The 24941-nt window shown below is 45.9% G+C and overlaps 1 protein-coding gene across 3 annotated transcripts in view; it reads right to left on the bottom strand.

Moving 5' to 3' along the window:
- Positions 1-31: 31 nt before the first annotated feature.
- LOC5516610 (probable E3 ubiquitin-protein ligase HECTD4) overlaps positions 32-24941 on the bottom strand; it is a 46581-nt gene continuing 21671 nt past the window's right edge. For 2 of the 3 annotated variants that reach the window (XM_048727091.1, XM_048727092.1), the window contains 24 exons: positions 24453-24774; positions 23450-23602; positions 20472-20635; positions 19656-20025; positions 18722-18879; positions 18168-18393; positions 17043-17301; positions 16329-16574; positions 15182-15435; positions 12476-12737; positions 11062-11455; positions 9922-10690; positions 8097-9418; positions 7435-7625; positions 6245-6511; positions 5683-5835; positions 5191-5294; positions 4714-4782; positions 3911-4063; positions 3440-3567; positions 2965-3160; positions 2307-2390; positions 2086-2221; positions 32-697 (listed from right to left, as the gene is read on the bottom strand). In XM_048727091.1, the coding sequence (XP_048583048.1) occupies positions 558-697; positions 2086-2221; positions 2307-2390; positions 2965-3160; positions 3440-3567; positions 3911-4063; positions 4714-4782; positions 5191-5294; positions 5683-5835; positions 6245-6511; positions 7435-7625; positions 8097-9418; positions 9922-10690; positions 11062-11455; positions 12476-12737; positions 15182-15435; positions 16329-16574; positions 17043-17301; positions 18168-18393; positions 18722-18879; positions 19656-20025; positions 20472-20635; positions 23450-23602; positions 24453-24774 (6520 nt within the window). In that variant the 3' untranslated portion in view covers positions 32-557. Of the gene's footprint in view, positions 698-2085; positions 2222-2306; positions 2391-2964; positions 3161-3439; positions 3568-3910; positions 4064-4713; positions 4783-5157; positions 5295-5682; positions 5836-6244; positions 6512-7434; positions 7626-8096; positions 9419-9921; positions 10691-11061; positions 11456-12475; positions 12738-15181; positions 15436-16328; positions 16575-17042; positions 17302-18167; positions 18394-18721; positions 18880-19655; positions 20026-20471; positions 20636-23449; positions 23603-24452; positions 24775-24941 lie in introns of those variants that run through there. The other variant, XR_007307673.1, reaches the window with a different exon arrangement.

Raw genomic sequence — 24941 nt, 5'->3', positions numbered from 1 at the left:
AAAGGTTAAGACAACAGAAGCAAGTGAAGCATAAAGCTAGAAGATAATTTTAATACCAAATCCTATTAAAAATGATATAAAAAGCATTCATGTCCACATTCACGTGGTCAATGCATATAAATTATATAGAAAAATTCTGTACATCTCATTTGCGAAGTGTAAATATTATTTTTGCGAAATTGAGCGACCGAAGCAGCTTCAGACGAATAGGTGTATTTACAAAGATCCGGATGTTGCCCACGGATTGCTACTTACATATCAGAAAACAAAAATCAAAATAAAGTAAAATCTGCAACTTGCATTACTTGGTGGAAAATTTCGTCCTGCCCCAAAATATCCTATATATGGGGCCAGGTAACAGTAAGGCGCAGACACCAATTTGTTCGAGATCACCTTTCCAAATGCGACAGCCCTCAGCGGATGGAAAAGACGTGTTCATGTAACGCCTTGCCTGGCACAGTAGTGATTAGCAGCTATAATAAGATTTTGGAAAACCGAATGTTTGCATTGTGCATTGATGAGTTATATTATATGGGTTAACGTGGCACAGTACCGGCCTAAAGGTCGGTGAGGGGGTCCTCTCGACAGTTTATAGCGTAGAGAAGCTTGCTTGTCATGATTTCCTGGGTTGAATATGGCGGCAACTTGATCATGAACATGCATGTCTCCACGCGGATGTACCGCGAGTCAGCACGACCTACAACGATTGAAATCAGAAGTCTTATACAGGTACCGTCTCCATCAAGCAAATACCCTCTATTTCACGGAAGCATTCGAAAGTCATTCAGTAGAAACTCACATCAAGGGTGTTCGGAAGTAAGGTTGCCAGGGAAAATTTCAATTACTGTAATTTTGTTAGAAAAAGAGTTTTACTGCTGAAATTGGTCAAGTGACTCATCGGGCTACATATTGATGATGTCATTAGGTGACGTCATCGGATGACGTCATTACAGCAGAAAAAAAAATATTTGCCTTTAAATTTTTTTCAAAGGATTTTAGAAAGTTCAGAGTATTCATAATTTCTTTCTGAACAAACGTGAGCATGGATTTGAAGAAATATTGAAAAATCAATTTTTTAGACCAATAAATGTGCAAGCCATTGGGGTATTTTGGTCATGTTTTTCATTTTGACCTGTACGCCTTAATCCATGCTCAGTTTTAACAAGCAAAGGGTAAGCAATATTTCACTATTTCAAACATTTAAGGTGCCATTTTACCTTTTTTGTGCGACGGAAGTTGTTTTTAGCGCATGCGCTGTGTGACCCAGATTATTTGGAGGCGCGGCTGCTAAGCCACCAAACCTAGTGCACGGCGCTCTCCACGCTGCCTTCAGACCAGCGACTTTGTGATGCCAAAGCACATCTTTTCCTTTTTTTGCTACGCCCAGTTGGCGGCATTTTAGCATATAAGCATGGTAAATTGTATAAAAAATAATAAACCCTTTCCAAATGCGAAAGCCCTCAGCCAGCCCTGAAAAGCCAGCCATTTTCAAACCGGAAGCGATTTTTTTCCGCTAAATTGCGCGCGCGTCAGCGTAGCAACCAAGGTCGCATAACAAACTAAATTCCGAACACCCTTAAGCGGACATCGGCGTTATATAGAAGTTCCTTTCTAGCAGCAAATTACTAAAAAAAAAACACGTTACTAAACGGCGCGCGCTAGCGTGGCACCTTGGTAAATTTGTGAAGTAAGCCAATCGGGATTCGATTAGGGTTGTCCAATACTCTGACAAATTAATCCATTAGTGTCTGAAACAATTGACGCCACTGGAGCGTATTAGAGAACGAGGTAAAACAATGGAAGGGAACAACGCCATGCATATATTTGTCAGTAAACGGCAACAGTAGCGCGCGTCACACAATTGGATGATTGGCAGGATCGTGGTACGTATACTATAGCGGAGTAATATATTGTACTTCTAACTCAATTGATTTTTTCATCGCTCCAAAACACTGGACCTAATCGTACGTATTATGGTAATCAATTGCTACCACGTCTCTTAGTATGCTTATGGTTGCAAACGTCCCAGTACTTCAGTTAGGGAAAAAAAAAAAACAAGTTGTATGTATATGATGGACGACTCACCCCTGCCACCTGGAGGTCCAATCTTCATGGGATACGGGGGAACATGTACCGATGAAGAGTTTCCCTCCTGACACGAACAGCGAATTGGCAGTCGCTCCTGGTTACAAGCGAACTTTATAAACTTCCGCAGCTGATCCTTTGTAAGGAAACCATCCAATACAGTTAGTACAAAAAGGGCAAACTAATAATAAAGTAATCTTTAACGATTTTTCATGATTTACCTGAGAGAAGTTCTCTAGAGCATTCCAGAAATATTCAATATGTAAATCAGTGTCCTTTATTCCAGCGACGTACGTGGTGTGGGCCTGATAAGATAAAACATGAAGTTTTAACTTGCTCCAGGAACGCTTCGTGTTTGATTTTACAGTTATACCATATAGCCAAGCCTCTAATGTAACCTCAACCTTGTACAAACAGTGCCAACATCGCTCCGTATTACTGGTAGTACTTTATTTGGTTGACCAAAAGTCGATACTTATGTTGGCAACTGCGCAGCACAGAGACAACATTGCTCGGATATTACCTACTAACGCTTATTGGGAAATCTGTACTAATGAAAGGCTGATACGCTGATGTCTTTTCGATTTAAAAGATCTGTTTATAACAAATCTATAAATTTAACTGTAACCATTTGCAATGCAACAATTACAAATCCGGCTGCCCATTAGCCAGTGTTAAGCCTAGTGCACACTAGCGACATATCGACATGGTCGCGCGCACTCTTATCTTCGACATAACGACATAAGAGAAAAAACATGTTTTTTCTTTTATGTCATTATGTCCACGTCGTTATGTCGGGCTAAACATGGTGCGCGCGCCCATGTCGTTATATTGTTATGTTGCTAGTGTGCCCTAGGTATCAGTAGTAGCCTATGGTACCTTAAGGAAGTCCAGGTCCACCGTAGGTATCCCACACATACGGGTCTCGAGGTCTGCAGGTGACAGCACCGCTAACACGTGCAGCGGTACGACCGAGTACAGTCCGCATTGTACCGCGGCGATGCGGGCTTCGCAGCGCAGCTCGCTCAACCTTAAAGCGCGAATGGCATCCACGTACTCCCGGCGATTCTCCCATCTAGATGGTATGAGAAAACAACGATAAGAATCGCTCAACCAACAACTCCCTGCTCAACCTGAACGCGCGGATGGCATACACGGCGATTCTTGTGCGCTTTTAAAAATGCAGCGCAAGATGTCACAAATTGTACTGAGCACTTTGCGTTTCCTTTGACCACCAAATTAAGACAACTTACTAAGATCGTTGCCGACTTTTAATGTACTTCTAGGTTTTAGTTTGGGTCTCCTCTCGCAAAGCAAGTGAAAGCAAATATATCAGCACTTCTCGTATACTTACGTTACCGGCACATCAGCTCCATCAGGGCATAGTTCCACTTCATCCCCGGGCAGGGACGTGTAGACGAAGTAATACGGGCACAGGTCAGCCTCGAAACACAGCGTGGCGAATTCTTCCTTTGTTTCGATCTATTATTAGTATAGTAAGGCGCGTATTGGTCTCGTACCCATTCATTAATTTAACTGTTATATGGTTTATATCTTTTTACCACTAATGCCGTAGCCAGTATGAGATGAACCGAGAACCTTCCCTCATACATAATTCAAAAAGCTATAATCTCCGCCATAGTACTCTCCTCGAATCATCGATACAAGGGGAATACATCGATGCAAGGAGAGTACAGTCACAGTGATTTTGCCAGGGTTTCCATCTGGCTACGGCCCTGGTCCCCACTACAAATAGACTGACAAGATTTTCAAGCACCCAACACTAAAGGCATTTTCTTTCACGCGCCTCTTTATGTCTGCTTACCTCTGAGAATCTTCGCAGGTAGTTATAGGTAAGAATGTCAGTGGCGCGGAGGTCTTCTTTGGCATCCAGTTGTCGACCCAAAAGGCTCTTCCAGAACACTGGCATCAGGTCCACGGCGAGGGGGATGTCCGAACGAAGCGAAATCCCGAGCAACTAAAGGGAAGATAACGATATAATTATATGGCAACGATCATACGCGCGCTCTGATTGGCTGAAGAGCGGGCAAGATCTCACGATAATGACCGGGCATTAAGAAAAATTCTTTCTTTTATGAGTTCAGAGTGACACCGAGTGCTCGGGCGACCAAAGCAAAATTATTCTCGCATTTTTCAACTCAAATCAAAATCTGACAAAGAAAGATATGGATTTGTCATTTGAGTGAGCACTTGTAGCACTTTCACCAAAAGTTACGTGCGCAAGCGGAAGTTTTTCTCATTTCCGTTTTGAGTTTTTATTCGCTTTTTGTCTAAGATAAATGCCATATAATAAATAACTTAGTAACCTTTTCCGTTCGGTCATTACCGGGAAATCTCAGACCTCGGTCTTTTGTACGGACCTCGCTATCGCTCAGTCCGTACGTCAAGACCTCGGTCTGAGATTTCCCGGTAATGACCTCACACTCGGTTAATAAGTAGTATATATCGATTTCAAATTCTTGAACGCAGTTAACCCCGTTATTAAAGGCACTTTGAACACGACGGGATTCTCCTAGTACCATACTATAAAGCGGGTGAAAATCTATGGAGCATGGAGCTTTCATTCATCGAAGAAGCGATCTATTCAGCTGCGATATCTAAATTTACCTGACCAAAGAAGATCAGAAGCTTCTCATCCGAGTACGTCATCGGTCCTGGCTTTAGTATGAACTTTCCCTATAAGAAGGACAAATTTTTCGTTTGACAATGGAATAGAAGTAATTGTTTCTCTTTTCGACCTCATGATATACCCAGAAACAATTTTTAAAAATGTCAGTACAAACAGCGAGACAAAGACAAATTGCAAATGGAATTTCTTATACCCAACGCTGCATATCAGTTTTAAGCAAAAAAGTAAAGTATACAGTAGAAATATGATAAGACCAAACGTATCCCTTGATTAGTAGAACCGTCATTTAAAAATTGGCATTTGCTATTTGTTGTAATGTTTTTTAAACAGATAAATGAGCACTGCTTTAACTTTTAATCACAGTACAAACACGGTAAGCAAAGAAAGGTAAAGCACGGAAAACATTACACCCTAAGAATGACCTTGCGTGACTTCCTATCTCATGAGATTTACACCTTGTTCCTGTTGGCCGCGGCGCTGGGACAAGGCATCAATAAGTCCACGAGTGGACTCTGCAGCTCACGAGCCATCAACCACATGAAGTGACGAAACGACCCTCCTGGAAGACCAGAGTCAGTTAGCTTAATACGAGTCACATCAAAACACCCACAAGGAACAAGTAAGCTTATCATGAACGTCTCACTGAGTACTGAACCTTACCAACAAGGAACAAGTCGGAAATGGGTGTTGGGTAGTTTATGTCAACTCTTTCTCGGACTTATAGAACCTTTTTTATAAGAACGAACGAGATTTTCCCAAATTCGAATATGCAAAGAGCAAATCGAGGTTTATTTTGTTAGTGTGTTGTGTTTTAAAATGAGGAATCAAATTGTGTTCACAATAGCAACCTTGAATATTAATGCTATTGATTATTATTTTGTGTAATTCTCATCCACTACTACATTTTTATACAAACTGAAATTTAAGATCCTCGAGTGAAAACTCACCAGATCCGAGCACTTGCTCGCCTCTCAGGTGTACCCTCAGCGGAAAAACCGGGTCTCCACCAGTAGCGACTTTCACACGCAGGCCCGCCGACGTGACGGACGACAAACCCTTAGCAGCCTGTAGGAACTGCCCCGAAGAAGCTGGCTTGTCTACTATATAACCCAGATAATAACAAAACAGAACACACAACTCAACTCAAGACTGGCAGAAACTGCCCCGATGAAGCTGGCTTGTCGACTGTAAAATCTTAAATATGACAAAACAAAACAAGGGCTTATCTAAGAAAGGGGGGAGCAACTGCAGAATACCCGTCCACAAATAGTTAACAATGAGACTTCACACATCGATTTCTATAGAACGAGGCAGTAAATACAAGTAAAATGCAAATAGGTGGACGGGTATTCTGCAGTTTAGCCGAAAGGGGTGTAGTACTTTTCCTAAGTACTTTAACAAAGTTGTCTCTCTGCTATAATGAATGGAAAAAGCTGTGTGGCAGCTGTGCTGTGCTGTGCTGCAGCTGTGTTCAATTTCGTTAAATAAACACTCGTTATATTCCCTTACCCTCTATCGTCTCTAGCGGGTCAAGTGATAACTCTGGGGCTATGTAGGACGAGCCACGATGGTTTGAATGGTCAAGCATTCTCTTCAGGAAAGCCATCTTTGTATCGTAAAACAGGATGGTGCTGGCGCTATGCAGAAGGGCCGCCGTGCTGAGCGGGTGCGTGGCGTTCGTGCGCATATCTGTCAGCGGAAGCACAAGCTGCTCTATCGACTGGTTCAAGGTCTTAAGAAACGCGAACCGAGAGCGAATACTCGTCAGAGAGTGATCTGGTGAGACAAACACAAGTATAAAAGTATTAAAGAATACAGTAAACAGTAATAATACAGTAAAGTCTTTTCAGGAGTACCGCACTTTTCTCAAACACAGTTAACAATGTGTAAGTTACTCTTTGGCCATGGCGTTTGAAACCTCAATCAAATGGAAATGAGAATTGATGAAAGTGATCACTTTTTTTTAAATAATTATTTGACTTCAGGATTCATCACTGAACACCAGGAATTATACGTAAAAATTTAGACCCGGTCCCCACGTATCCGTTTTCGTTTGAAAACGCAACCTTTTTGTTACGGATACGGGTATCGTCCACACGGAAACGCGAAAACGATGACCGAAAACGGAACAATTTGAAAACGATCTCCAGATGGGAACAATTTGAAAACGGAACCTTTCGAAAACGATGGCGTGATAACTCAGGTCCAGTCCACTTGGCGCGCGAGTACGCATGCGCTGTAGAACTTGTTATTGTTTTCGTATCGTTTCTGCGTTTTCGTGGGGACGGGCTGTGTCAAAATGAAAACGCTTCGTGTGGACGCGGATCTTTTTGAAAACGGAACAAAAATGTTGCGTTTCAAACGAAAACGGATACGTGGGGACAGGGTCTTACTTTTTGTGAAATACTGATCGAAATACTCTCATTCACGCTATTAAAAGACGACAATTCTCATCAATTCTCGTGTCGAATTTGAACATGTTCAAAGAGAATGAGTCAGTGAGGGTCGATGAGAGTGCGTGAGAGTCCACGGTCAAACTGACATGAGAATTAGAACTCTCATCTACTCTCATCTCCGTTTGATCGAGGCTTTATTGTATTGAATGGACTTCTTTTTGTGGTGCGCAGTTTCTTATCAATCATTGTTTCCACCAACAATGTTTCCAATATGTAACTCAGAAATAGCATGGCTTAACTCACCCCTAAGAACGCCGAAGACCTCGCTAGACCTGTCAGCATCGTTGATGTGTATCTCGTCGGGACAGAGACGCGATGGAGAGCTCGACATTGCCAGACACAGAGAGTCTACAAACTGGATGAGACTCCCATCTTTAGCCACAGACCATCGCTTGTTATCCTCCACAACCTCCTCGGGCGAGATGAACGTGCACCTAAATGACACGTGATCAACCAAGAGATGGTCAGACGATGATAATAATTTCAGAATAACGCCCTCCAAAATAACTTTTTAGAATAACACAATTAAATCAGGATAAGCAATGATGTGTATCTAACCTTTCAAAGCGGATTCATACATCAGGAGCTTAGTACCTAATAACAGGAACTCTTCGCGAAATAAAAACTTTCGCGTTTCTGAAAGGCGCACATTTTGCAAAACTTCTTGGATTAACACATTTTTTTCAGATGCAGCAAAACAAACGAGAAATTCAATACTTGAGAAAATTTACTGGATGTTATACTGAGAGTTATATCAGTGTTGGTGAGACAACGAGTTTATTTCATTGCAAATGCGGACCTTCTCAGATCATTTAAGGATGTGATACACTTGCGTCACGTAAGGGAATTGGGTTATTAGGTGTCAAATAAAATTATAGCCAATTGTTAGAATGTGCAGAACTGACCTCTCGAGACTTATGTCGTATCCACACGCGAGCAGCCCTTTCCATATAAGCCTGGAGCTCCCGGGTCCTAGACACGTGACCCAGTGCAAGAACTCGCCCTTGGTAAGACACAGGACTATCTCTCCCTGTTCTTGAGACACAACCAGCCCATGCTCCATCAGAACCTGCCAAGCTAGCTCGAGCGACTCCTGCCTCTCCGCGCCTACCGTCGCCATGAACACGGCAAGAAGGTTGCCCGGTGTTGCGTGACACATCTGCTCCTCCGTGACGAACTGTAGAGTGTGACTCAACTGGTCACGGTGACGTACTTGAATACAGTTTCGTTTGGACGGGTCGTCTACACAAACATTGTCCAGAGCATCATCGGGATCATTCAACGCCTCTTCGACCATCTCCTTTACCCAGGAACGCACATCTGCGGGTCTGATACTTGTTTTGTCAAATACAGACTTGGCCCTCCGTTGCTCTCCGCCATCGCCGCTAAACAGAGTATTAGTTGTAGACTTGACACAACTCATGAAGATCTCCGCTAAAACTACCTTTGCCTGAGGTTTAAGTCTTCTCTCCTCAAACAGCCGAGAACACATATAGCTGTCAAATACCGCGAAAGCCACAAGTTCATTGGTTCCTTCCATGAGTAGGTCCAACTTGACCCTCGCTATCCCGACCTCCTCTTGACCAGAGGGTCTCAAAGTCTTGCTCGACACAAGGTTCTGCCGCGCTAGATCTAGTTGACTCCCACTCTGTAACTCGACCACCGCGTTGCCTTTGATCGCTTCTGGTTTGTAGGTCTGAGCACTGGGAAGAAACTTTCGAAGATCCGCCAGCGTCTCTTTGCTCTCCGCGTCTGTTGGCGATTTTTTTGGTGATGTAGTTTCAGGCAAGTATAGACTCTCCATGACGACTCCTCCACATGGCTTACAAGCTTTCTTGATCGCATTTAGCGCTTCATGCTTGCTTAGTGTCTTAGGGATATTTGTGATGACCAGTAACCTCTGAAGCACACTCGATTTCTGGGAGACCACACCAAAGAGGCTCTCGTTGAGAATATTCACCCCTCTATTGTCGTCTGGGTTTAATAGGTGCTGGAGCAGTAAAACGCTTGATAGCACTGTGTCGAACCACGGCATGCTGTCCGTGGGGGACAGTACCTCGGGCACGTTCATAGCGCGTTTTCTCTTCCTCAGACTCTGTCGCCGTCGCAGGTGCCACGTCGGCGGTGGACTACTTACGGGGGCATCTTTGGTATCTTTGCTAGGGGCGTTCTCGGTTTTGAACTCGAAATGTTGGGCTCCTGTGGGAGAGGACTCGGCAGAGCTTGCCTGGAAATGAGAGAAGAGGTTAAGCACTCCATAGAGACCAATATAAAAGTAATTCAATGAAAGCGATTCAAGACTCTTGAGATCCAAATCGGGGCAGCACATTTATATTTTGAAATTCCTATTGTCAACGCGAATTTTTATTTTACTTCCATACAAGGATCAATAAAATCCCTTCCGCCGAACCTTAAAAATGCAGCTGGGAGAAAATACAAAGAACTTTTGGCTTTGCATCTAGATCTCTAGGGTAATGTACGTGTTTGTTTATCTATGGCATTCAATTTCTTCGTTGTTAATAGAAACATCATCTGCACCTTTATCCGTAGAATATAAAAAATGGAATCACTGACGGGATCGTAATCGAGCATAAGGATGACATACTGAAGTGTCTATATATCTTTTTGTTGCACGTATGCTAATTTATATAGAGCGAGAAATGAATAGATAGCGCAGAAGAGGAGAGATTCATTTGAATATTAAGTGAGATGTTTTTTTTACTTCATCACCTGAGAGAGGGCCTCGGTGATTGACCCCTGTCGTTCGCGCAAAGACCCGCTCCGTCCCCTCCCATGAGGAGTAACCTCCGCCGTTGCCAGCACCAGCTCAAACAAGGCCTGCAGGTACGAGCTGAACTTGTCATTCTCGAAGTTACACTTAAGAACAAAATCTAGAGCCGAGGTGGTCGTCGCAGAAACCTCCTTCTCCAGTAGCTTTTGAAGCTCGGTGCGCAGCGGCGAAAGGCGGGTCAGTATAAGGGTTAGTGGCGCCGTGTACTCGCGAGACAACACAGTCCCCGCACGGACCTCAAGCTTGTGGCTTGCGCGTAGGAGCTCGGCCAAAAGATGGAATATGGACTCTCTAAGTATAGCAGGGAGGGCGGTCTTCAACAAGAAACACGTGAGAATTTCGAGGATATTCAAGACAGTTGATCTGCTTATTTTTTCATCAGCTTCTTCTGGCAGCCACTGAAAACAGTCCGTAAACACCTCGATGAACACTAAAGCGAAGAGGACATCAGGATTGATGAAGTGAACGTCCACGATTGGTCCATCCACGGCCCCATCTTCCACTCGTACGTCAAGGGTGTTGCAAGGCAGGATGCGCGAGGGGTACATGTCAGTCCAGTAGGTACCTGGGTCTCCTGAGCTCGCCAGGGGTTTATCAATGAACGGGTATTGTACGGCTTTGTAGCGCGCCACTTTGCCATTCTTGTTGAGCTTACAAGCACCGTATTGGCACAGGATCGTTACCAGCGGCCTTCGGCTGTTCACCCATCTACAACGACATGTAAAGTTATCACCCTCCTGAACGGTTAAAAGACGAGCGCGCGATACCCAGGTGTGTCACTTTTTGGGAAAACTTATCAATCAGGAGGCGGGAATCACAGTCATAAATTGACACGAACTTCTGAGCTTTTTTGATTCTCTGCTTGGCTGGGGGAGTCCGTGTCAATAAGATAATGGGTTTTACGCATATTCATTTGCTTGGCCATAGTAACGTGCGCACGGAAAACCGTTACAGGATTTGAAGTATTTTCAAAATCTAGGTATCATGATTTTGGGGTCAGTCAATCACAAATGCTCGTTTGGATTTAGCCTCCCAGGACTTAGGTAAGGGCCTACATATATATGAAGACAGCTTCTCACCCAACAGTAAGGTAGGACGGGTTCGCGCGACACGACACAACACTGATGGCAGCTCCGGGACAAGACTCTGACATCGTGATACCCTGAGCACTTGGGCCTACAACGATTTCCCGATGCCACACCCCCTGAACAGGGACACGCAGGGCGTGGCAGATGCTGTCTGTTACCATGGTTAGACCCTGTTGCCTAGTAACCAGGGGTTGGAAGGCGGCTCTTAGCTTGCCAGGATTTGAGTAGAAAAGTGCACTTGGTCGAATGTTATTGGCTGAGAGGCAGTCACGTGGTGTCGAGACCGAATGAGGTGACGTCACGGATATCCCACCATCCTCCTGGGGCCGCAGGAGGCTATGGGCAGCCAGGGATTGCAGATAATATATTTCGTTATACGAATCCTCTGAAACGAGAAACAAGGTCAGGGTCAAACATCTAATATGGACGTTATGATTTACGAGGGCGGAGGGAAGACGACGGCGCGCACGTTGCATTATTAGGGTGATTTAGATCCACGACGCCGCCTCGCGCACGTTCAATTTTTGCCGGCGTCCCTTCCTGAAGAGGACGTGAAAAAGCAAGAAATGCCGTCCTGAACAGGGCGCGACGCCGGCAGGAAAAGCGTGCGCGCGCAATCGAACGTGCGCGAGGCGGCGTCTTCTTGCCGGCGTCATGGATCTAAATCACTCTATTGACACCCGGTTCCTGAAAAGCAAAATAGCGCCATTCCAGGGATAACCTGGCTATTCTAGTCAATTAATTGGTCAAAGACAACATTTTATCAATGGAATAGCGCTATTCTGCCTTTAAGGAGCTGGGCCCTGCACGCTAATTAATATAGCAGGATGGGCAGAGAAAATACCAACTACATATGTGAAACCCTACAGCCGACAGATGGAAAAAATGGCATAAAATTTTCCAATTCTCAATATATAAACTTAAGATTCCGCATACAAGAAGTTCCTCTGACCAAAAGTTTAATTCCTAGAAAGATATGAAATTTAGATAATAGCGAGCAAAGTTGGCTTAAAACATGAGGAACATCTATGCAAAAATTCAATTACCGAAGTTAACCAGACCTTACTTTGGGAAAACTTTGTTTGCTTCATTTTTTTCGCTCTGTCACTACAGCCTTGTTTGACGAGTCTAGCCTAATTAATCAGCGGTTTGTTTGTGAATCGCTATTTTTGCTTTGTAAGGGTCTAAACGAGGACAGTTATTTGCTGCGTTTGAAATTCTTGTTGCACCTTTGCTTCTCGCGTTATATCACATAGGTTGCTGGCGCGCTTAAATTCCCTCGTTACTTCGTCTTTGACATTGTTTACGCATATATAGAGATTGCCAAGGGTAGTATGACAGACAAACAGAAGAGCTCCGCGTGCGACATTAAACAGATAAAAATATATATCCATTCCAGGCTTACCCACATCTCCCTGCTGGAGCAGTAGTTGTCTCTGTAGCTCAGTATGAGCGGCCCTGCAGTAGAGCCGCGCTAGAGCCACCTCGCATCCCAGCAGCTCGTCATGCATACTGAGATCACTGTCCGCCATGTCACCAGTTGGCACTACTGCACCCCTACCCCGTGCCACGCCCGCCCTCTCCAACGCACTGATCGGGTACCAGAACCTCATAAGTATTCCTTCCTCATGGTTATACGTCTCTACTTCAACGATGCTCAGTGGGGGCTGTGGAGAATTGAGAATGGGTACATCCTTCACTTCAACATTTACAAAACGACCAGTTACAATTTAATGTCTAAACCTGAATGATGCAACGATAAGGAACGTCTCGAGTTGTAATCAACTTAAAACAGGCAATTCATCTTATGCCTAGTGCACCCACTAGTGACATGGCACCACAGGCACGCGCACTCTTTTAAGGCCGACATAACACCATAGGCACGCGCACTCTTTTAAGCCCGACATAACACCATAGCCACGCGCACTCTTTTAAGCCCGACATAACACCACAGGCACGCGCACTCTTTTAAGCCCGACATAACACCATAGGCACGCGCACTCTTTTAAGCCCGACATAACACCACAGGCACGCGCACTCTTTTAAGCCCGACATAACACCATAGGCACGCGCACTCTTTTAAGCCCGACATAACACCATAGGCACGCGCACTCTTTTAAGCCCGACATAACACCATAGGCACGCGCACTCTTTTAAGCCCGACATAACACCATAGGCACGCGCACTCTTTTAAGCCCGACATAACACCATAGGCACGCGCACTCTTTTAAGCCCGACATAACACCATAGGCACGCGCACTCTTTTAAGCCCGACATAACACCATAGGCACGCGCACTCTTTTAAGCCCGACATAACACCATAGACACGCGCACTCTTTTAAGCCCGACATAACACCATAGGCACGCGCACTCTTTTAAGCCCGACATAACACCATAGGCACGCGCACTCTTTTAAGCCCGACATAACACCACAGGCACGCTCACTCTTTTAAGCCCGACATAACACCATAGGCACGCGCACTCTTTTAAGCCCGACATAACACCATAGGCACGCGCACTCTTTTAAGCCCGACATAACACCACAGGCACGCGCACTCTTTTAAGCCCGACATAACACCATAGGCACGCGCACTCTTTTAAGCCCGACATAACACCATAGGCACGCGCACTCTTTTAAGCCCGACATAACACCATAGGCACGCGCACTCTTTTAAGCCCGACATAACACCATAGGCACGCGCACTCTTTTAAGCCCGACATAACACCATAGACACGCGCACTCTTTTAAGCCCGACATAACACCACAGGCACGCGCATTCTTTTAAGCCCGACATAACACCATAGGCACGCGCACTCTTTTAAGCCCGACATAACACCATAGACACGCGCACTCTTTTAAGCCCGACATAACACCATAGGCACGCGCACTCTTTTAAGCCCGACATAACACCATAGGCACGCGCACTCTTTTAAGCCCGACATAACACCACAGGCACGCGCACTCTTTTAAGCCCGACATAACACCATAGGCACGCGCACTCTTTTAAGCCCGACATAACACCATAGGCACGCGCACTCTTTTAAGCCCGACATAACACCATAGGCACGCGCACTCTTTTAAGCCCGACATAACACCATAGACACGCGCACTCTTTTAAGCCCGACATAACACCATAGGCACGCGCACTCTTTTAAGCCCGACATAACACCACAGGCACGCTCACTCTTTTAAGCCCGACATAACACCACAGGCACGCTCACTCTTTTAAGCCCGACATAACACCACAGGCACGCGCACTCTTTTAAGCCCGACATAACACCACAGGCACGCGCACTCTTTTAAGCCCGACATAACACCACAGGCACGCGCACTCTTTTAAGCCCGACATAACACCACAGGCACGCGCACTCTTTTAAGCCCGACATAACACCATAGGCACGCGCACTCTTTTAAGCCCGACATAACACCACAGGCACGCGCACTCTTTTAAGCCCGACATAACACCATAGACACGCGCACTCTTTTAAGCCCGACATAACACCATAGGCACGCGCACTCTTTTAAGCCCGACATAACACCACAGGCACGCGCACTCTTTTAAGCCCGACATAACACCATAGACACGCGCACTCTTTTAAGCCCGACATAACACCATAGGCATGCGCACTCTTTTAAGCCCGACATAACACCATAGGCACGCGCACTCTTTTAAGCCCGACATAACACCATAGGCACGCGCACTCTTTTAAGCCCGACATAACACCACAGGCACGCGCACTCTTTTAAGCCCGACATAACACCATAGGTACGCGCACTCTTTTAAGCCCGACATAACACCATAGGCACGCGCACTCTTTTAAGCCCGACATAACACCATAGGCACGCGCACTCTTTTAAGCCCGACATAACACCATAGGCACGCGCACTCTTTTAAGCCCGACATAACACCATAGGCACGCGCACTCTTTTAAGACCGACATAACACCATAGGCACGCGCACTCTTTTAAGCCAGACATAACGACATGGACATAATGACATAAAAGAAAAAACAGGTTGTCGAACCATTCACACTTGAACATAAGAAGGTAAGAGTGCGCGCGCCCATGTCGTTATGTCACTAGTGTGCACCAGGCATTAGATCAAGTTACCTTTTCAAATGCTTGTACAATGCCAACCAGACCAAAGGTCTTCTTCATGGCGGGAATGGCGTAGGCCGGTGTCCGGTCGGTCTCTGGTGTCCGGTCAGCAATGAGGACGGACATGCCCTGTTTGATGTTAGAAATGGTCAGCTTGTTGGCGTCTCGCTGCACGTCCTCAGGGCGTGGCAAGGTCAGGCTGGTGGGGATGCCCCCATTATCCTCGTACAGGTCACTCACGGTCGCAACCGCAATCTCCATCAGGCCTGTGAAGGCAATGGCATGCCAGTCTGTCAAGTCTGGTGTTATATTATTAAGCGCGTAAAGCCGAGGAATACATAGAATGTCATTAAAAGTTTTTGTTATTCGAGATGACATTGCAGTCAAACCAAGTCAAGCGTGCCCCCCTCCCCCTAAAGCCGATTATTGAGTTCACTATTCGAAATTTAATTTGAACATTTTCCGAGAAGTTTCCATTCTTGAAACAAGTTTTCAAATTTTCATAAGAAACCTTGATAATTTTGTTTAAACTTTGTCGCCGTTTTTGTGTAAATTTAGAGGTATTTATCCCCGTAATAAATTCACACAAACCTTTTGTAATCTCTTGACTTATACAGCACGCGACTAATAGAAAGAGGAGTCCATTCGAAAATTCGAATACCTGTTTCAAGAATTGATCCGACTGTTTAAAGGGGCTGTCGCACCGGTAGCGGTATTTTTCAAGAATGCTACCGTCACCAATCCAGCACAGAGAAAAACTACTGGACACTGATTTTTGCCTAGTAGTGACCAGTAACGCAATCCCGCAACTGCTGCAAGGCCCTTATGTCTGGTGGAGCATCGATCTTCTTTTAGCTTCGTTCGCAACTGCTGCAAGGCCCTTATGTCTGGTGGAGCATCGATCTTCTTTTAGCTTCGTTACGAAAGTATTATTACATGGTCTGTCACGCAAGTATGATAAGTTTGTATATCACGCATAGTGTGTGACATGGTGAGTAACGCAATCCCTCACCTGCCGTCAAGGCCTCTCGTATCTGGTCGAGCCCCGATCTCCTGTCAGCCTCGTTACGAAAGTATTATTACATTGTCTTTCAAGCTAGTATGATTAGTTTGTCCGTCACGCACAGTGTGTGACATGGTGAGTAACGCAATCCCTCACCTGCCGTCAAGGCCCCTCGTATCTGGTCGAGCCCCGATCTCCTGTCAGCCTCATTTCGGAAGCGTCGCCTTATCACAGGAAACACCCTGTCCTCCCAAGCCTTCACCAACAGGTCAACAGGAGTAGTAGAGCCACAAGACTCAATTCTCGGCTCATCCTCAAACATGTGGGATGGCGGACCGACATTAGACATGACGTCACAGCTGCTGGACAGCATGTAATGCGCAGACGCAGTAGGGTCGTAATCTAAAACAGAAAGTGACCGTTAAATATTTTACACCAATTTCATTACAAAGAGAACTCGGTCGCGCTCTGAAAAGCTAATAAAAGGAGTAAGTTCTTTTGTCTCTATTCTTCTCGTTCTTTGTGTCGAGGTGCGGATATTGTTCATTTGCCCAATCAAATAGCAGCTTGTAAGAGCTGCGTACTGACCCAATAAAAGAAGAACGGAGAGGGACCCGAAAAGTATTTGTTAACTTGCATACACCTCAACAAACGTTGTCTGTGCAAATGACGAATGGCAAATGTCGTTGTCAGACAAATCACTGCTTGTGAGTAAACTAATTGCACGGGTTATTCAAATTCTCCTGCTTTCAATAAAATAGGAGGAGTCCCTTGGTATTTTTGATGGTAGCACTGCCATTTGGCAATTGCCATTTGCACTGACAACGTATTTTGAAATAGGTGTATGTTTGATAGCGCCTTCGTACTCACCTCTGAGCTCCGTAGTATCGCGCAAATCAAGTGGAGTAGGAGTGCTCTTAGGCGAGGACACTATGGGACTGTTCCCTTTTTCCTCGGGCTCAGCGAGTCCAGTCCAGTCCTCCCCTTCGTCGAAAGCGAAAGGAAGTTCGGCAAAACTCTCCCGTACGTCCTCTGTGGAGTCGGACGCAAGGTCGGCAGCGGCTCGGATCTTCCCGCCCTTGGCATACATGAACGGACGCGTGCCGAAGTTCACCCGAACCCGAACATCCTGGGAAACACGTGAATAAGACGCATCCAGACCAGTATGTCTCGCGCAGCTAAGCTCGACAAATTTTGCACGAAATTTTGAGGGTTTTTTTTTTTCTGTTTCAAGCATTACTAAGAGCCTACTATTCCCTGCTAGCAGATGCCTCTTTTTTCTGTATTTCGCTGGGCTAGAGTTCGCGAGGAAAAGAAACCTCTGTCATGGGTCAAAACTGTTTTCGCTGCGCATGCCCGAGCGTTTCTAAGCGACCGCATGACGTGCCAAAACCCGTACCATCTCGCGAAAGCTGTCAATATGCTTTGCATGGGTTTTCTCGCAAATTATGAATCAAACTCCGGTTAGTTCTCCTTTTCTAAAAAAGAAAACAACTGTTCAATTTCAATATCTAAAACGCGTCACTCAAAAGAGTGAACAGCAAACGCAGCAAAGACGAGTTTTGTCTTGTTTGTGGGATAAATTTCAAGACATCTGGGAAGGCGAGTTTCTTCAATGTAAATATCGCACAGTTGGACTCAAGAAAATGTTACCAAACTATTTAGTAAACTTAGATCAGCCTATTCCAGAAGAATATGAAAAAGCTGTAAACGGAAGATTCTGAATGAAGATAAGCCATTAAATGGCTTCTATTATAATTCGTCGCGTGATATTTCTACGGAGGACGCCGTTTCGAATGCGGGCATATTATTCCGCAGCGGATATACGCTTCACGCATGCGCTAGTCATTGTGGGCTCAAATAGTGGCCAGTAAGCAATGAACGGAGCATGCGCTCTGGATCTCCACACGAAAGATGCTAGCAGGGAAAGCCTACTACTAAGGATATCTAAGAGCCTGTTAGGGGATAACGCCCATATTCTTTGTCTAGTGATACCTTTTTCTGCAGATGAACAACCGGCCACAAGCCTGCCGATACGTTTCCCAGGCTACCATGTAACCGCTGACCATTATGTGTGAAGTATACAAGCCCAGTGTCTGAGCGAGAGTCCGTGCGGGAGTAGCCACACCCAATCACGTGACCCTTGAGTAGCGAGACCTCGGTGTTAATGGTCTGCCACGCTGTGAATCCCCCTTCAGTGTAGTGTACAGCAATGCCATTGCTAGAGGGGAGAAACAAGAGCAGCTCAACCCGACGGCCAGGCAAATAGGAAAACTGAATCAAAGCAAACAAGGTATAGCTCGTCTGAAGGTAAATCCTAAACGTATTTGCGTCGGACTCTCTGTGAGTTGATGTCCCTCGCCAAGGTCTCCTGTGGATGGGAATCAAGAGTGTAACGTCTCGGAAGACCCCTTCTCTTCTCTCTCCTTCTCAGAGACACCTTACACACAGTTCATATCAGACCACAGAACACCGATGACTAGGCTAGATGTCTCTGTCTCAAGTCACGTGATTTAAAAGACAATGAGTTTCTCGGAGTATTGACTTACTCGTGTAATACGCATGTGCCGATCGGGCTAGACCACCTGTCCACGGGTTGCTGCGCGGGCGCAAGTCCTACAGAGATGGCCTGGATGCCAGCGCCATAGTCACCAGTCCCCTGTTCGCCGAGGGAAACGATCTCTACCTCCCAGTAGTACGAGGGCGCCTGGTTTAAAAAGGAAAATAGGATTGGTGGGTGTCCGGGTGGTTATTTGCGCGAGGAATAGCAGTGGCCGATTGTACTACGGTCTCGTTTTATTATTATTTTGGTGGTGGTGGTGGTGTTGCTAATGGTTTTAATAATGGTAGTGATAATGATAATGGTTTTAATAATGGTAGTGATAATGATAATAGTAATGATAAAGGTGACAATTATTGTGATGATGACTACTGATGACTATGACTACTATGTTGGGACTACAGGGTAATGACTATGTTGATGATTTTGGTGCATTGATTGTGGTGTTAAACATGGTGATCATGGTAATGGTTTTATTATTGAGATAAAGATAATGGTGATCATTTTGATAATGGTACAATGCTGGGACAAAACTAGTCTCTAAAAAAAACGCGTCTCTAAAAAAGGCGGATTTTTCGATATCTATCATTAGTAGACTAGCTTTCTTCCCAAGACAATTTCATTGAAACCCCCCTTTCCCCCTTTCAATGTTGGATGCAACCGTGCTCAAATTCTGGGAAAGACAGCCCGAATTGAACAACACTGTACTGGGGGGGGGGGGGGTGGGGGGGGAGCGCACAGGAGGAGTGGGTAACATCGAACCCCCTATGCAGCGAAAAATCAAAAAAGGCGACAACAGTTTTGTCCAGCTTTGCTCTGATGACGATAGCGGTGATGATTATGGCGCTGATTGGAATGATGATGAGAATAACAGTAAAGAGATGGATAGTAGTGATGTTAACACCGCGAAAAAAAAAACTCACTTTAAGTGGCAGGGGGCTGGATGCATAGACATAAGCACCCCGCGGCAGAGCTTGCCCCGGATTGGAATCTGCCAGGAGATGGGCGGACGTGTACCCTTCCGTGAACATGACGCCCTGTATGGGCGGGTACTGCCTGGTAGAATCCAGCACAATCTTCTTGCTGGACGCGACCATCTGCCGCGATACCGGTGCTGCGTCCTTGTAGAACATGCGCAGTTCATCACAGTGGCTCTCTAATACGGGCAGTCGCTGCCCGGGGTCGCTGTCTTCAGATAGGACTCTCAGAGCCTGGGCCGGGCGGAGTGGATGGCAGGAAAAGGCCTCACAAAAGGCTGGTGAAGTCATCTGGGATGCGAGAACCATGCTGGCCCTGTGAACAGCAGGTTATTTTCAATTCCAGTTCACAAACTAAGTAACCATTTCCTTGTTTTTTTTGGTTAGATTTCTTCTTCCTTTCTTTAGCTTTATAAAGGATAATGAAACTTATAAACCATAACACGACCCCTTCTTTTATGGTGTAAAAAACATACACATGTTTCTAAGATTATCAGTTGTTCAAGTTGTTATAACGAACTAAGAGAATTCACATCGAAAATAAGATTCTTTTACACTATTGACTAGCCTGCGTCTTTAAAACGCACACTTTCCAGTTTATTTTAAAAGCCTACTTTTGAGTGTCTATCGACCCTTTTTTCATAGCATCTGAGAATCTGAAATAAGAACTTTTCAGTAACATCCACCCTCTTAACCACCATCACCACCTCCTCTTCTAAACTAAAATAGCATGGTCGGTATATTAATTTGGTATGGTTGTACCTCGTTTTAATCTCACTAAGTGTCCTCTCCGCTGCCATTCCACGAGCGATATCGTGAGGGCCTTCCTTAGCCGTTACTGAACGTGTTAGCTTCCTTGCAGACAGTACAACATGTAGAGCTTCTATCGCGACGTCCATATCGCCAAGTTTATCCAACAGAATAACCTGCGCCAAGCATAACAAACACGCCGATTATCTAAAGTGCGACGCGCGCTTCCTTGGCCACCAAGGCAATGTTTAAAAAAATAGCCAGTCGTGATGACATGACGGAAAAACCTGCAAAATTCGCATATCGAGATAGAGAAAGAAGACACAATTTTTTACAATGGCCATCGGTTCCTTGTATTCCGGACTGATTTTTGAAACACAAATAACATGAGGCCGATACGCACATACACAGATTTTTGCTTTTTAAGATATTTTTTCCTTGATCATCCTTGCGCTATGTATGAGCTCAGGGACGAAAAGCTCAAATTTCAATGACATTTTACAAAAGGTCGCATCAATTTAAAAAAAGTCGCATTTGATATTTCGTTTGCTATTACTCACTAAGTACTTAGAGAAATTTTCCGCCTTATTAGATGTGAAATGAGCTTATTTGAAGCGTTGAGTCATGTTTTTCCGTCATGTCAGTCTCGATGCAAAAATCGCAATTATGATTGACACGACCTTTACAGCTATGAGGATTTCGTTATGTTCTGATGCGCACTACACTGACACATTACTTCAGCGAGTATTAAAAGATGGGCCCGAAAGCATGGTGCATGGTTACTAGGTACAGGATGTACTTCACTTTGACGGGCCGTAAAAAGGGGGAGTTACCTGTTTTCTCTGATATAACAAAAAATGGTTAGGTTGATGGTGCTACGGTGCATGTGTACGTACACGCGTGTGTATTCATGACCTCGCATGCTCTTGCAAGTACTGTAGATGGGCTAGTGGTACTTCTAGGGTGCGTGTGTACATATACACGCGTGTATTCATGACCTCGCATGCTCTTGCAAGTACTGCAGACGGGCTAGTGGTACTTCTAGGGTGCGTGTGTACGTACACGCGTGTGTATTCATGACCTCGCATGCTCTTGCAAGGGCTGTAGATGGGCTAGTGGTACTTCTAGGGTGCGTGTGTACATTTACGCGTGTGTATTCATGACCTCGCATGCTCTTGCAAGGGCTGTAGACGGGCTAGTGGTACTTCTAGGGTGCGTGTGTACATACACGCGTGTGTATTCATGACCTCGCATGCTCTTGCAAGGGCTGTAGACGGGCTAGTGGTACTTCTAGGGTGCGTGTGTACATATACGCGTGTGTATTCATGACCTCGCATGCTCTTGCAAGGGCTGTAGACGGGCTAGTGGTACTTCTAGGGTGCGTGTGTACGTACACGCGTGTGTATTCATGACCTCGCATGCTCTTGCAAGGGCTGCAGACGGGCTAGTGGTACTTCTAGGGTGCGTGTGTACGTACACGCGTGTATTCATGACCTCGGCATGCTCTTGCAAGTACTGTAGACGGGCTAGTGGTACTTCTAGGGTGCGTGTGTACATACACGCGTGTGTATTCATGACCTCGCATGCTCTTGCAAGTACTGTAGACGGGCTAGTGGTACTTCTAGGGTGCGTGTGTACATATACGCGTGTGTATTCATGACCTCGCATGCTCTTGCAAGGGCTGCAGTCGGGCTAGTGGTACTTCTAGGGTGCGTGTGTACGTACACGCGTGTGTATTCATGACCTCGCATGCTCTTGCAAGTACTGTAGACGGGCTAGTGGTACTTCTAGGGTGCGTGTGTACGTATACGCGTGTATTCATGACCTCGCATGCTCTTGCAAGTACTGTAGACGGGCTAGTGGTACTTCTAGGGTGCGTGTGTACATATACGCGTGTGTATTCATAACCTCGCATGCTCTTGCAAGGGCTGCAGACGGGCTAGTGGTACTTCTAGGGTGCGTGTGTACGTACACGCGTGTGTATTCATAACCTCGCATGCTCTTGCAAGGGCTGTAGACGGGCTAGTGGTACTTCTAGGGTGCATGTGTACAATCACGCGTGTGTATTCATGACCTCGCATGCTCTTGCAAGTACTGTAGACGGGCTAGTGGTACTTCTAGGGTGCGTGTGTACGTACACGCGTGTGTATTCATGACCTCGGCATGCTCTTGCAAGTACTGTAGACGGGCTAGTGGTACTTCTAGGGTGCGTGTGTATGTACACGCGTGTATTCATGACCACGCATGCTTTTGCAAGGGCTGTAGATGGGCTAGTGGTAGTTCTAGGGTGCGTGTGTACGTACACGCGTGTATTCATGACCTCGCATGCTCTTGCAAGTACTGTAGATGGGCTAGTGGTACTTCTAGGGTGCGTGTGTACATATACGCGTGTGTATTCTTGACCTCGCATGCTCTTGCAAGGGCTGTAGACGGGCTAGTGGTACTTCTAGGGTGCGTGTGTACATTTACGCGTGTGTATTCATGACCTCGCATGCTCTTGCAAGGGCTGTAGACGGGCTAGTGGTACTTCTAGGGTGCGTGTGTACATACACGCGTGTGTATTCATGACCTCGCATGCTCTTGCAAGGGCTGTAGACGGGCTAGTGGTACTTCTAGGGTGCGTGTGTACATATACACGCGTGTGTATTCATGACCTCGCATGCTCTTGCAAGGGGTGTAGACGGGCTAGTGGTACTTCTAGGGTGTGTGTGTACGTACACGCGTGTGTATTCATGACCTCGCATGCTCTTGCAAGGGCTGCAGACGGGCTAGTGGTACTTCTAGGGTGCGTGTGTACATACACGCGTGTGTATTCATGACCTCGGCATGCTCTTGCAAGTACTGTAGACGGGCTAGTGGTACTTCTAGGGTGCGTGTGTACGTACACGCGTGTATTCATGACCACGCATGCTCTTGCAAGGGCTGTAGATGGGCTAGTGGTACTTCTAGGGTGCGTGTGTACATATACGCGTGTGTATTCATGACCTCACCTGTTCCTGTACAGGTTGTAGGCGAGCTATTGGTACTTCTAGGGTGATGTCACCTTGAGCGCCACCCTCAGGACTAAAGATGATGACCGAGGCTGTTCCCTCGGACATGCTGATCACCTCACAGTGCTGCTGAGCCATGCCCTCACCACATATCTGACAAACAACAACACATGAGCCATGCTCTCACAACAGATCTGACAACAACAACAAAAACAACACATGAGCCATGCCCTCACCACAGATCTGACAACAACAACAACTCATGAGCCATGCCCTCCCACAGATGTGAAAACAACAAAAACAGCACATGAGCCATGCCCTCACCACAGATCTGACAACAACAACAACAGCACATGAGCCATGCCCTCACCACAGATCTGACAACAACAACAACAACAACACATGAGCCATGCCCTTACCACAGATCTGACAACAACAACAACACATGAGCCATGCCCTCACCACAGATCTGGCAACAACAACAACAACAACAACACATGAGCCATGCCCTCGCCACAGATCTGACAACAACAACAACACATGAGCCATGCCCTCGCCACAGATCTGCCAACAACAACACATGAGCCATGCCCTCGCCACAGATCTGACAACAACAACAACACATGAGCCATGCCCTCGCCACAGATCTGACAACAACAAAAACAACACATGAGCCATGCCCTCACCACAGATCTGACAACAACAACAACAACACATGAGCCATGCTCTCACCACAGATCTGACAACAACAACAAAAACAACAACAACGAGGCATGCCCTCACCACAGATCTGACAACAACAACAACACATGAGCCATGCCCTCACCACAGATCTGAAAACAACAACAACAACAACAACAACAACACATGAGCCATGCCCTAGCCACAGATCTGACAACACAGACAACAACGCACGAGCCATACTCTCTGGCATCCTGTAATCAGGCCCGAAGTAAATCTGCTTCAATCTTCTAAATTAATACATCACAAGCTGACATATTACCTTAGCCTGTGCACCGGGCCGCAACTTTTGCTTGAATCCTCCCAGCGTGCATAGCGCCGCCATAACCTGACGATACATCGACAGGGACCCCCCCGTGAGAGTGGACGGTCCTTCCTCTGGCTCTCGCTCTATTTGGTCGCCAAGGGACTCAATCACTTCGGGAACTAATTCGAGCGCGCCTGTGAGCACGTGTTGGATGGCTAGCGTCCATAGCCTGCTGGTGCCCACGTCTGGGGATGACAACAAACTGTGAAGTAGGGAGATCACCTCCGATGCCAGTGTGTTGGCCACCTGGCCATTGATGAACAAGCGACCAGTGTCCCTGCAACATTCAATATAGACCAGTCACTCCTTTGCTATTTTCACGATTATAGGGTAGTTTTTTATTAACTATCGTGAAGGCTTTCGTATCTTCTTCGTTCACTCTATTTGCATTAAGAAATAGCCATCCACGAATGAAGTCCGATATTTACCATCAATATTTGATAA

The sequence above is a fragment of the Nematostella vectensis genome, chromosome 4 (genome assembly GCF_932526225.1).
Source record: "Nematostella vectensis chromosome 4, jaNemVect1.1, whole genome shotgun sequence".
NCBI lineage: Eukaryota > Metazoa > Cnidaria > Anthozoa > Actiniaria > Edwardsiidae > Nematostella > Nematostella vectensis.
This window is presented reverse-complemented; position numbering and strand designations above follow the sequence as displayed.